Consider the following 13624-nt stretch of genomic DNA (forward strand, 5'->3'; position numbering starts at 1 on the left):
AGTAATATTCTTAAAGGCATTCAAATTGGCAAAGAAGAAGTCAAACTCTCCCTCTTCGCCGATGACATGATACTCTACATAGAAAACCCAAAAGCCTCCACCCCAAGATTGCTAGAACTCATACAGCAATTTGGTAGCGTGGCAGGATTCCGTTTTCTTTTCAAGTTCCTCTTGGCATCATCATGTGTCTGGCTGCAGAGAATTCTACTTTAGATATCACTCCTTTGAAAATATGTAACCACTGACAAATTGGTGAAAATGAATGTTCATGTTCTTCCTAGAAGAATACCAATGAGATGAAAGTTATATTTATAGCCTGAGAGACCAGGAAAATTCCCCTTTGAAGCAATTTGTTTCCTGGCATTGATACTGAAACTCCCCTCCCCGACCCATGTGATAATTTCCTGTGCTCTGCTGGAACTGGTCTTTTGCTAAATGTTAAGTACTGACCTGCTGATCTTAGAGCAAGCACTTTGCTGCTTTTCCTACCACCAGAAACCACTGTGTAAGACAGGTTTTATGGAGAAAAAATTTTGTGTGTATATGTGTCAGATACCTGTGGTTAATCATTTACCTTTCCTACATTAAAAAAAATCTCTTAAGTAAGTCTGGGTGACAAGTTAGCATGAAAGAAGAGCAAACAGATCTACTAACATTTACTGTAATTTTCCTACATTAAAAAAAATCTCTGAAGTAAGTCTGGGTGACAGGTTAGCATGAAAGAAGAGCAAACAGATCTACTAACATTTACTGTAATTGACTAGAAAAGTGAACTTTCATTCTTTGCCTGCTAGCAAGTATATGCTTTAGAATCTTTACATTGCAAATTGCTGTGGGGAGTAGACCATAGAGCAGAAATGGGTTGCTGGAACGGACTTGTCATGAATTATTCATTCACTATCTTGTTCCTTGGAAATCAGCTGGAGGAAGTAGTCCAATTTGATCACAGGAGTGGTATGCCAAGGGCTCCAGCAAGCCCTTACAAGTCCAGCTGTGGTGATGTGCTTTTGCTGGCTGCTGTAGGGCGGCAGCTGCTGTGCAGACGAACCCAGGAACATGCTGCTGGGGAGAGCTGCACTGAGGGCTCCCCAATGCGTCTTGCTGGAAAATGAAGCTTCAGGTAGGAGAAGTGTTCTGTCAGCAGTGGCCAGATTCTCACTGATTTTAGGGATGCCATTAGGTCTTAATGGAATTAATATATAAAACTAGAATTGTTCAAAGATACCTCACCATTGAGGTTCTCAACCAGAGAAGCTTAGCAGTTTAATTCCATTTTCAAGTATGTACTTTGTAACAAAACTGTTCCTTGAAATTGTGAAAAGTATTCTTAAGCCAAATAAACATTTAAGTATATAAAGTATAAAGGAGTTTATATTATATCCTCCTGCTAGTATAAAAAGTGTCTTTTATTGATTTGATATTGCCCACTTAAATTTAAATCATGGAATTATGGCTTTGGAAAATCCTGGAGAAGGCAGGTTAGTTTATAATTCAAATGAGTACAGCTGCAGGCTCCACTTGCATTTTTTGGGGGAAGTATTGTTTTCAAAAGCTTCCTTGCTTAGTTCTTCTTGCTGGGAAGATTTTTTAATTTCTTATAGGATGGAAAATGCATAAAGATGGAACAGTAACAAAGGCTCTTAGTTCTGTTTCTTGGTATTATTGTGTGTGGTGTGTGTGTGTGTCTAAGCCAAGCATGTAATTCATTTGACAGGGACATTCTAATGTTTCCATTTGCATGTCTGCTTGATTTCATCTCTCTCTCTCTCTCTCTCTCTCTTAACTTTGCTGAGGCTATGAGATGCCCTTGAGCTATAAGGGACAAAGATAGTGAAGATGAAAGGAAATCAGAACCTCAAGGCATCTGGACCAAATTGGATGTATGTATTTCACCATGAAATACCATTTATAGTTTTGAAACTCTTCACTGAACAAACATGTTGTGAACAGATATACTCTAAGCTGAGACCATCCAAGAAGACCAGTAGTCTCCTGCACCATTTTCTCAGGCTCCACTAGAGTAGGAATTTTTTTTTTTTTTTTAAGATTTTACCTACTTTAGTGTATAGGCAGAGGGAAGAGCAGAGGGGGAGGGAGAGGGAGAGATAATCTCCAGTAGACTTTTAGCTGAGCACAAAGCCTGTTGTGGGGCTCCACCCCAAGACCCTGAGATCATGACCTGAACCAAAACCAAGAGTCAGACACCCAACGACTGAGCCACCCAGGCACTCCAAGAGTAAGAATCTTTGTTTTGTTCATTGATCATTCCCAAGGGCTTAGAATGGTACCCGGCACACAATATGTGGTCAATAAATATGTTCCCTGACTGAATACATTCTATATTAAAGAAACTGAATAGTCTTTCTATAAAGGTTACTTGCTTATACAGCACTGTAGGAAGAGTTTACAGTGCTACAATTTCTATAATAACTTTTATAGCTAATGTATTCTGATTTGTATTGATAAAGATTTTTCAGCTATTATACCCCTTAAGGGTGTATGGATTTATTGGATATATAGTTTTTAAATAGCAGAAATTAAAATCTGTTTATTTTACTGTTTGTATAGTTTTATTTTATTATTTTTTTAAAGTTTTAAAAATATTAATGATGAATAAAAAGACCTTTAATGTTTTTTAGCATAACTTTATTTCATGTTCAAAAAACAAAAATGAAAATTGATGGAAAATTCATTTGGAAAAGATGGTATTCACTAATATATTTCTAGGAAAATAATCCCTCTACTCATGTCATGTTACATTTAACTATTTATTTTTATAAATTTATTTTTTATTGGTGTTCAATTTGCCAACATATAGAATAACACCCAGTGCTCATCCCATCAAGTGCCCCCTTAGTGCCCATAACACAGTCACCCCCACCCCCCGCCCACCTCCCTTTCCACCACCCCTTGTTCGTTTCCCAGAGTTAGGAGTGTCTCATGGTCTGTCTCCCTTTCTGATATTTCCCACTTATTTTTTCTCCTTTCCCCTTTATTCCCTTTCACTATTTTTTATATTCCCCAAATGAATGAGACCATGTAATGATTGTCCTTCTCCGAATGACTTGGACATTGACTGTGTACATTGCTGCTATAAACATCGAGGGGGCAGGTGTCCCGGTGTTTCACTGCATCTATATCTTTGGGGTGAATTCCCAGCAGTGCAATTGCTGGATCATAGGGCAGATCTATTTTTAACTCTTTGAGGAACCTCCACACAGTTTTCCAGAGTGGCTGCACCAGTTCACATTCCCACCAACAGTGCAAGAGGGTTCCCCTTTTTCCACATCCTCTCCAACATTTGTTGTTTCCTGTCTTGTTAATTTTCCCCATTCTCACTGGTGTGAGGTGGTATCATGTTCAGGTGGTATCTCATTGTGGTTTTGATGTGTATTTCCCTGATGGCCAGTGATGTGGAGCATTTTCTCATGTGCTTGTTGGCCATGTCTATGTCTTCCTCTGTGAGATTTCTGTTCATGTCTTTTGCCCGTTTCATGATTGGATTGTTTGTTTCTTTGCTGTTGAGTTTAATAAGTTCTTTATAGATCTTGGTCACTAGCCCTTTATCTGATACGTCATTTGCAAATATCTTCTCCCATTCTATAGGGTGTCTTTTAGTTTTGTTGACTGTTTCTTTTGCTGTGCTATTTATTTATTTATAGAGGTTTTATTTATTTATTCATGAGAGACACAGAGAGAGAGAGGCAGAGACACAGGCCGAGGGAGAAGCAGGCTCCCCACAAGGAGCCCGATGTGGAACTCGATCCTGGACCCTGGGATCACACCCTGAATGGAAGGCAGATGCTCAACCGCTGAGCCAGGCATCCCTACATTAAACATTTTAAAAAGTATTAGTCTATGTCAGAAGGGTTTTTAGAACTATAAACCTATTTATTCATATCTTTGGGGTAAGTTTAAAACTGCAGTATGTGTGGTGCTGAGTAGAACTAAAGAGGGCAGCATATTCCCCACAGATATACCACATTTAGAGCTCAGAGTTACCAGCTCTGTTAACTTCTCTGCCCTGCCCACTTCCATACAAGCCTGTATTATAAAGGACAAAATTGAAGTCCAGAGAATATAGATGAATGGCCAAGAAAAAATGGTTAGCTGTTATGGTCTTATGCTTTATAATTTCTTGTTAGTTTGTTATTGTCATGTTAAAGCTAAAATAAATAAATAAATAAATAAATAAATAAATAAATAAATAAAGCTTAAAAAATGAAGCAGATAATCACATTACTATAAATTTGAACTGTATTGTTTTACTGAAGACAACTATTGGTGCATTTTGCATAACTTTAAATAAATTGCCTAGTCCATGGGTTGAAATACAGTTTTATAAGCTTTCCCCCCTAAAATTTTGTGATGTAATTGTTTTTTTCCTGAATTATAATTGTACTGACTGTGCTCTAAGTTTTATATATTAATTATATGTAATAATTATATTAATTATATATTAATCATTACGTATATTATTACATATAATTACTATATAATACATATATAATACAAATTATATTTATAATATATAATATGTATATAATATATATAAATTTTATATTATAAAATATTATGTGCTGTATTTATTATTCCTTAAAACTACCTGAGTTTTATTTTTGAGATAAATATAGATTACTTAATAATTTTTTCTGAATTTTTCTGAATCCTTTTTATGAACTATATTAGTTTGCTTGGGCAGCCATAACAAAACAGTTCATGTGTGTGGAAACAGTCTCTCTCTCTCTCTCTCTCCTCCTCCCTCTCCTTTCCTTTCCCTTCCCCTTCCTCCCTCATTCCTTTTACCCCTTTCTCCCTCTTCTCATAAGGCCCCCAGGCCTATTGGATGAGGGTCACTTATGACCTCATTTGACCTTACCTACCTCCTAAAGCTCCATTTCCAAATACAGTCACATTGTGGGTTAGGGCTTCAACATAGGAACTTTGGGGTGGGGGGCACAGTTCAGTCCAGAGCACTGACCAAGGCAATATTTTCTAAATCAAGATTTCTAATAATTTTTTTTGTTCTTTCCTGTTTCGAGTTCACTCAGCTCCTTTAATCTGTAGGTTTATGTCTTTCTATGCACTTGGGAACATTTATTTTAGCTCAACTTGGGAACATTTTAACAAGCCTTTCTTCAGGTATTTTTCAGCACTGTACTTCTTCTCCTTTTTAGATTCCAGTGACATGACTGTTAAACCGTTTGGTTTTGCTTCACAGGTTCCTGAGGTTTTGCCCTTTTTTTTTTTTTGCGCCCATTTTTAAAAATCTTTTTTCCCTCTCTGTTATTTAAGATTGAATACTTTCTATTTTTCTGCTTTCTTTTTAAAAAATACTTTCTATTTTTCTATCAACTTCTTGATTCTTTTCTTTTGTCATTACTATTGAGTCCATTTTCTTTTCTTTTTTTAAAGATTTTATTTCTTTATTCATGAGAGACACAGACAGAGAGGCAGAGACATAGGCAGAGGGAGAAGCAGGCTCCCTGTGGGTGAACTCTTTGTGGGACTTGATTCCAGGACCCTGGGGTCATACCCTGAGTGGAAGGCAGATACTCAACCTCTAAGCCACCCAGGTGTCCCGAGTCTATTTTCTATTTTAAGAGTTGTGAATGGTCATTTGAGCTGCCTCTAGTCTTTGCTAGATAATTTCAGCATCTCTGTCATCTTGTTATTACTATCATTTTGTTATTGATGTCCCATACTTTATTTTTAACCTGTTTGTATTTATATATGTAAAGTGTTTTTCTTGTATGTGACATGTAGTTTTATCTTGCTTTTATATCTAATTTGAAAATCTCTGCATTTTAGTGATGGTTTTTCATTCATATATATCCCAAACACATATACACATACATATATAAATATATACACATTGGTTCTGGTACTGATTCCAGTTTGGGGAGTGTGGCTTCCCACATAGCACCAAGCAATTCTCAGGACACGAGCAGAATGTCTGAGAATTCAGCTCAATTCTACCACCTGTTGATAAGCATCAGATTCCACAGGTTAAGGGTTCAGTTCTAGCAGACTGCCCTCTCACCTCCACCATTACCTTCCAACACCAGTCACAAGCCTAGGCTGTTACCCATGCTTCTGACCAACAGGCTACAGATTGAGGTTCTCGTGACCCTTTTTGGACTTCAGGCACTAGTCACAACTCTATGTTGTTATCTGTACTTCTCATCTATTGGCTGTAAATCAGAGTTTCTCACAAACCCCTACTTGGATCTGATTAATTTGCTAGAGTGGCTCACAAATCTCAGAGAAACATTTTACTTACTAGATCACCAGTTTATTGTAAAAGGATATATAATTCAGGAGCAGCCTGATAGATGGAAATGTTGCATAGGGCAAGTCATGGGGAAAGGGCATAGATGATCCCATGTCCTTTGCAGGAGCACCACTTTCCCTACTCCCCTACATGTTCACCCACCTGGAAGCTCTTCAAACTGTCCTTTTGGGTTTCTATGGAGGCTTTCTACATAAGATATGATTGACTGATTGATTAAATCATTAGCCATTGATTGTTGATTCAGCCTCCACCGTTCTCCCTTAAAAGTGCCACCTCTGTAATCACATGGACCCATCTTTAAGTGCATTCAAACTCCCCTCATTAACATAACAGAAGACACCCCTACCACTCTCAGGCCTAGGAAATTCTAAGGGTTTTGGGAACTGTGAGCCAGGAACTATATTTAATTATGCTGAGTGAAATAAGCCAATCGGAGAAGGACAAACATTATATGGTCTCATTCATTTGGGGAATATAAATAATAGTGAAAGGGAATAGAAGGGAAGGGAGAAGAAATGTGTGGGAAATATCAGAAAGGGAGACAGAAATATGAAGACTCCTAACTCTGGGAAACCAACTAGGGGTGGTGGAAGGGGAGGAGGGCGGGCGGTGGGGGTGAATGGGTGATGGGCACTGAGGGGGGCACTTGACAGGATGAGCACTGGGTGTTATTCTGTATGTTGGCAAATTGAACACCAATAAAAAATAAATTTATTATTAAAAAAAAAGAACCTAAAAAAATAAAATAAAAAAATAAAAACCAAATAGATATGAGAAATGTATATTTCTCATTTAGAAGACAAATATACATTTCTTATAAATCACAATATCACACATACACAGTTGTAAAAAATGATACTGAGAGATCTCATGTACCTTTACCTACTGTCACCCAATGGTGGTAACAGCTTACAAAGCTCTAGTAAAATATCACAATCAGGATACTGACATTGATATAGTCAATATACATAGTAATTCTGTCACCACAAGGATCTTTCAGTTATCCTGTATAGCCACACCTACTTACCTCCTTAACCACAGACAACCATTAATCTATTCTCTTTTCTATAATTTTGTCAATTAAAGAATGTTCTATAAATGGAATCATATAATTTGTAAGCTTTTGGGACTGACTTTTTAAATTATGTATAATTCTCTTGAGATTTCCTTTTTGCTGAATAGTGTTACATGGTGCAGATATAGCACAGTGTTTAATTAAGTATTCACCTGTTTGAAAGACATTTCTTTCAACTAAGCTATTATAAGCACCTACATACTTTTTAAAAAATTATCTATTTATTTTAGAAAGAGAGTGCACATGTGTGTAGACAGTGAGAGTGGGAGGGGGAGAGGGAGAGGGACAAGCAGAGCTCAGTGCTGAACCCTACCCAGGGCTCAATCCCACAACTCCAAGATCATGATTGGAGCTGAAATAAAAAATCGGATGCACAATTACTGAGCCACCCAGGCGGTCCTCCCCATCGTGAACATATGTTTTCATTTCTCTGGGATAAATGCCCAGAAGAACAATGGCTATTTTGTATGGTAATTGCCTGTTTAATTTTTAAAGAAACTTCCATTGTTTTTCACAGTGAATAACAGTTTACATTCCTACAAGCAACATACCCATGATCCAACTTCTCTGTATCCTCAACCAGAATTTGGTGATATTATTATTTTCTATTTTAGTCATTCTAATAGATGTGTAGTGATATTTCATTACGGTTTTAATTTCTGTTTCCCTAATGGCTAATGATGTTGAACATCTTTTCATATGCTTATTTGCCACCTGTGTATCTTCATTCAAATATCTGTTCATGTCTTTTGCCCATTTTCTACTTGAGTTTTTTTTTTTGCTGTTGAGTTTTTATAAGTTTTATATATTCTAGATACTATCTTTAGTTAGATATGTGATTTACAAATATTTTCTCCCAGTTTGTAGCTTTTATTTTCATCCTCTTAATGGAGCAAAAGTTTTAAATTTTATTTTATCATTTTTTTCTCTTATTCATCAATCATATTTTAGATGCCAAATATAAGAACTCTAAAGATTTTCTTCTATTTTTTTAACGTTTCACAGATTTTTGTTTTGTTTTGTTGCTTATTGTCCAATGGCTCCAGCACCATTTGTTGAAGATTCTTTCTCCAAAATCAGTTGAGCACATTGTATGGGTCTATTTCTGAACTATTCCATTGATCTTTGTGTCTCTCTGCCAACACCACACAGTCTTGATTACTATAGTTATTTAATAGGTCTTGAAATCATGTAGACTTATTATTCCCACTTTAATCTCTTATGAAATTATTTTAGGTATTCTAATTTCTTTACCTATCCTTGTAAATTTAGAATAATTTCTCTATATCTACAAAATAATTGCTGTGGTTTTGATAGGAATTGGATTAAAACTGTATATCAGTTTGGGGGAGAGTTAATGACTTTCCTATGTTGAGTCTTCTAATCCATGAACACAGGTGTTTCTCTGTTTATTATCTTCTGTGATTTCTTTTATCAGCATTTTAGTTAGCATTCATATCTTGCTTTGTTAGATTTGCACTGTAAGTATTAATTTTCATGTCCTTTTGTTCATTGATATATAGAGAAATGCAATTAATTTTTTTGTGTTTATTTTGTATCCTGTGATTTTGCTGAACTCACTTGTTCTAGGAGTTTTTTTGTTGATTAACCAAGCAGATGAAAGACATGTACTCAGAAAATTGTAAAGCACTGCTGAAAGAAAAGAAAGCAGATATAGATAAATATAAAGATGTCCTGTGTTCATGGGTTAGAAGACTTAATATTGTTTACCCAAAGTAAAACTTTCATCTTAAAATTCATATGGAATCTCAGGTGACCCAGAATAGCCAAAACAATTTTGAAAAAAAGGATCCTGTATTCATGGATTGGAAGGAAGACTTAATATTGTTAAAAGGTCAGTAGTACCCAAAGTAAAACTTTCATCTTAAAATTCATATGAAATCTCAGGTGACCCAGAATAGCCAAAACAATTTTGAAAAAAAGGACAGACATTGATGGACTAAAAAAAGGACAGTTAGGAAGTGTTACACTTCCTAATTTCAGAATTTATTAAGAAGTTACGGTAATCAAAACATTGTAGTACTGGCATAAAGACATTTATACCAATGGAATAGAATAGAAAGCCTAGAAATAAACTTTCACATATGTGCTCAAATGGTTTTTGAGTGCTAAATGATTTAAGAGTGCTAAGATGATCAGTGGGGAAAGGACAGCCTTTTCAACAAATAGTGGTGGGAAAAACTAAATATCCACACTCAAAAGAATGAAGTGGGATTCTTACCTTACACTGCATACAAAAATTAACTCAAAATGTGTCAAGAGTCCTAACTAAACCAAGCGTAAAACTCTTGGAAAAAGAAAATAGAAGATTCATGACATTGGATTTGGCAAAGATTTATTGACACTAAAAGCACAGGTAATGAAAGTGAAAATAAATACACTGGCCTACATCAAAATTAAAAGCTTCTGTGCATCAACAGAGTGAAAAAATCTGTGGAATAGGAGATACATTTGCAAATCATATTATCTGATAAGGAGTTAATATTCAGAATATGTATAAAACTCCTACAACATAACAACAACAAGTAACCTAAGGAAAAGGGACAAAGGACTTGAATAGGCTAAACATTTCTCCAAAGATATATAAATGGTCAATATGCATATGAAAAATATTCACTGTTGCTAGGGTGAACTGCATTAGGGAAATGCAACTCCAAACCACAATGAGATAGCAGCTTACACATCAAGTACCTACTAACCCTTGTGCCCTCTTGCTGGGAATGTAGATTGATATAGCCACTATGGAAAGCAGTATGATGGTTCCTCAAAAAATTAATAGAATTATCATATGATCCAGCAATTCCACTTTTGGGTATATATCCAAAAGAATTGAAAGCAGGGTCCTGAAGAGATATTTGGACATCTGTATTCATAACAGTATTATTCACAATGATCAAAAGATGGAAGCAACATAGTCAATCATTGATGGATGAATGAGTAAACAAAATATGGTATATACATACGATGGGATTTTCTTTAGCCTTTACAAAGGAATGAAATTCAGGCATATGCTACAACATTGATGAACCTTGTGGACATTATGCTAGGTAAAATTAGCCAGTCACAAAAAGACAAATATTGTATGATTCCACTTATATGAGGTATCTTAAGGTAGTCATTGGAACAGAAAGTAGAATGGTGGTTGCTAGGCAAGGAGAGACAGGGAAATGGGGATTGTTATTTAATGTGTTTAGAGTTTCAATTTTGCAAGGTGAAAAAATTCTAGAGACTGTTTGCTCAATAATGTAAATATTCTTAATAATACTGAACTGTACACCTCCTAGATTTCTTATTTCTTCTTGAGTCACTTTTGGTAGTTTGTGTCTGTCTCTGTAGGGTTTCCTCTTGACTTGTGTATTTTTTTGGTATAAAATAGTTCACAATATTCCTTTATAACCCTTTATATTTCTGAAAGCTTGGCAATACAAGCTTTTTTATTCCTAATTTTAGTGATTAGAGTTGTATTTTATTTTTTTACTTGGTGAAGCTACAGAAAGGTTTTTTGATTTAAAAAAAAAAATCTTGTCAAAGAGCCAACTTTTGGTTTTGTTGGTTTTTCTCCATCAATTTTCTAGTCCTAATATCTCCTTGTAATTTTTTCCTCTTTTGCTAATTTATGTATGCTTTGCTCTTTTCTTACCAGCGTCTTATTGTGGAAGTGATTTATTTGAGTTTATTCTTTATATTTATCAGCATTTACAGTTGTAAATATTTCTCTAAGCACTATATTGGCTGCATTGAATAAGTTTGGTATTTTATGTTTTCATTTTTATTAATCTCATATTTTCTAATTTCCCTTGTGAGTTCCTTGACCCAATTGATTATTTTAGATTTTATTGTTTAATGTCCACGTGTCTGTGATTTTCTCTTATTTCTTTCTGTTATTGATATCTAATTTAACTCCATTGTGAGAAATCATATTTTGTATTATTTCAATTCTTTTTGAATTTACTGAGGCTTGTTTTATGGTCTGCCATGTATTGCTTCCCTGGAGAATGTTCCATGTACACTTGAGAAGAATGTGTATTCTGTTTTTGGGTCTAGTTGGTTTATGGTGCTGTTCAGTTCTTACCTTTTGTTAGCCTTCTATCTAGTTGTTCTGTCCATTGTTGAATATAGGGTATTGAGGTCTGCCAGTATTATTGAATTGTCTGGTTTTCACTCTGTTCTATCAGTTTTTGCTTTGTGTAATTTTGGGCTCTTTTATGAGGCATATATGTTAGATTTTTGTGATTCATTGATTTCTTAAAATCATGAATCATTCATTCCTCTTTCTGGTATAATTTTCTTAAGTCTGTTTTGTCTGATATTGGTATAGTCTTTTCAACTTTCTTACGGTTACTGTTTTTGTAATTTTATCTTTTTCCTTAACTATCATCCTATTTGCAATATTCAGTGTAAAGTGTGTCTTCTCTAGACAGTGTACCCTTGCATTTTGTGTTTTTATCCACAGTGACACACCTTTTGATTGGATTGTTAATATTTATTGCTGTTAATATAGTTTGATGTGTCAGCCATTTCACTTTTTGTTTTTTTATGTATCTTATGCCTTTTTTCTCTGTTTATCCTTTACTGCTTTGTTTTGTATTATGTGATTTTTAAAAATTATCATGTGGAGTGTTTGCTCCCGGGTTTAGAGTATACTTTTAAAAAAAACAAAATCTATCATCATATTCATTTAATTCCATAAGATATAAAATCATGCCTATGTGCCTCTGTTCTCTTTCCCCTTCTTGCTAATGTTGCTATACATGTTACATCTGTATATGTTACAAATCTAATAATACATTGTTGCAGTTATTAATTTGTCACTTAAATAAGAGAAAGGATGGGATCCCTGGGTGGCTCAGTGGTTTAGCGTCTGCCTTTGGCCCAGGGTGTAATCCTGTAGTCCGAGGATCGAGTCCCGTGTCAGGCTCCCTGCATGGAGCCTGCTTCTCCCTCTGCCTGTGTCTCTGCCTCTCTCTCTCTCTTATGAATAAATAATAATAAAATAAATAAAATCTTAAAAAATAAAAGAAAGGAAAGCATTTACAGAGTTTGTTCTTTTAAAGTTTTTACCATTTCTTGTTCTCATTTATTTCCATGGATTTGAGTTGCTATTTGGTGTCACTTCTTTTGCCAATACAGTCTTGTACCCAACCTACTTCTTTTGTTATTGTCAAATATATTAACATTTCTTTATGTAATAGGTCCAACAATTCAAAATATATGTTTTTGTATAATTCTTTTTACAATCTCTTAAGAAATGAAAGAACAAGAAAAACATACATACACACACATACATACTGTCTTTTATTTTTACATAATTAGCTTTTCTGGTGTTCTTTGTGTTTTTTTTTTTCATGTAGTTTCTATTAATTATTATTTGATGTTAAGTTGTTTTCTGCCTGAAGAACTTCTCTTTAACATTCCTTTTAAGATGTATCAGCTAGTGTTACATTCTCTGTTTTTCTTACTTGTGATATCTTAATTTCACCTTCATTACTGAAGGTAGGTTTGCTGGAATAACATTCTTGGTTAAGATTCTTTTTCTTTCAGTTCCCTAAAATTGCCACCCCCCTCAGTCTTCTGGCCTCCATTGTTTCTGATGAGAAATCTGCTATTAATTTTGTAAGGGTTTAGTTGTACACAACTAGTTATTTTTCCCTTGCTGCCTTCAAGATATTCTCTTTGTCTTTCAGCATGTTAATTTGATGTGTTTGGATGCAGGTCCCTCTGCTTTTATCCTACTACAATTTAATTTAGCTTCTTAGATGTGGAGATTAATGTTTTTATCAGATTTTAGGAGTTTTCAGCTATTATTTCTTCGAATATTTTTTCTTCTCCTCTCTCTTCTTTCTCCCTAGTACTCACATTATGGATATGTGGGTGTACTTAATCATGTTCCATGTTTCTCTAGGGCTCTGTTTATCTTTTTTATTCTTTTTGATCCCTGTTCTTCAAATAGCATAATCTCTTAGGATCCATCTTCGTATTTACTGATTCTTTCCTCTGCCAGGTCAAATCTGCTGTTGAATGCTTGTAATGGATTTTTCATTTCAATTATTTTACTTTTCACTTCCACATTTTCCATGTTGTTCATTTTTTATAGTTTTTATCTCTTTATTGCTTTCATCAGTTGGGTAGGGTATTGTCATGCGAAGGAACTTCACCTCTTTAAGTATGGCTTCCTTTAGTTCTGTGAACATATTTATATTAGCTATTTTGAAGGTTTTGTGTACCAAAGACAG

General features: G+C 34.9%; 1 protein-coding gene across 8 annotated transcripts in view; it reads left to right on the forward strand.

Annotated features, from left to right (window-relative positions):
- The window catches only part of MARCHF8 (membrane associated ring-CH-type finger 8), a 161903-nt gene that overhangs the window by 112525 nt on the left and 35754 nt on the right, over positions 1-13624 (forward strand). For 2 of the 8 annotated variants that reach the window (XM_055345022.1, XM_055345019.1), the window contains exon 1: positions 989-1120. The exons of 5 other annotated variants lie outside the window; for them this stretch is intronic. Coding sequence is in view for 1 of the 3 variants with exons in the window: in XM_055345019.1 (XP_055200994.1) it covers positions 1109-1120 (12 nt within the window). In the remaining 2 variants the exon portion in view is untranslated. Of the gene's footprint in view, positions 1-988; positions 1121-1793; positions 1881-13624 lie in introns of those variants that run through there. One more of the 8 variants, XM_055345021.1, reaches the window with a different exon arrangement.

Source organism: Nyctereutes procyonoides, unplaced genomic scaffold (assembly GCF_905146905.1).
Source record: "Nyctereutes procyonoides isolate TBG_1078 unplaced genomic scaffold, NYPRO_anot_genome, whole genome shotgun sequence".
NCBI lineage: Eukaryota > Metazoa > Chordata > Mammalia > Carnivora > Canidae > Nyctereutes > Nyctereutes procyonoides.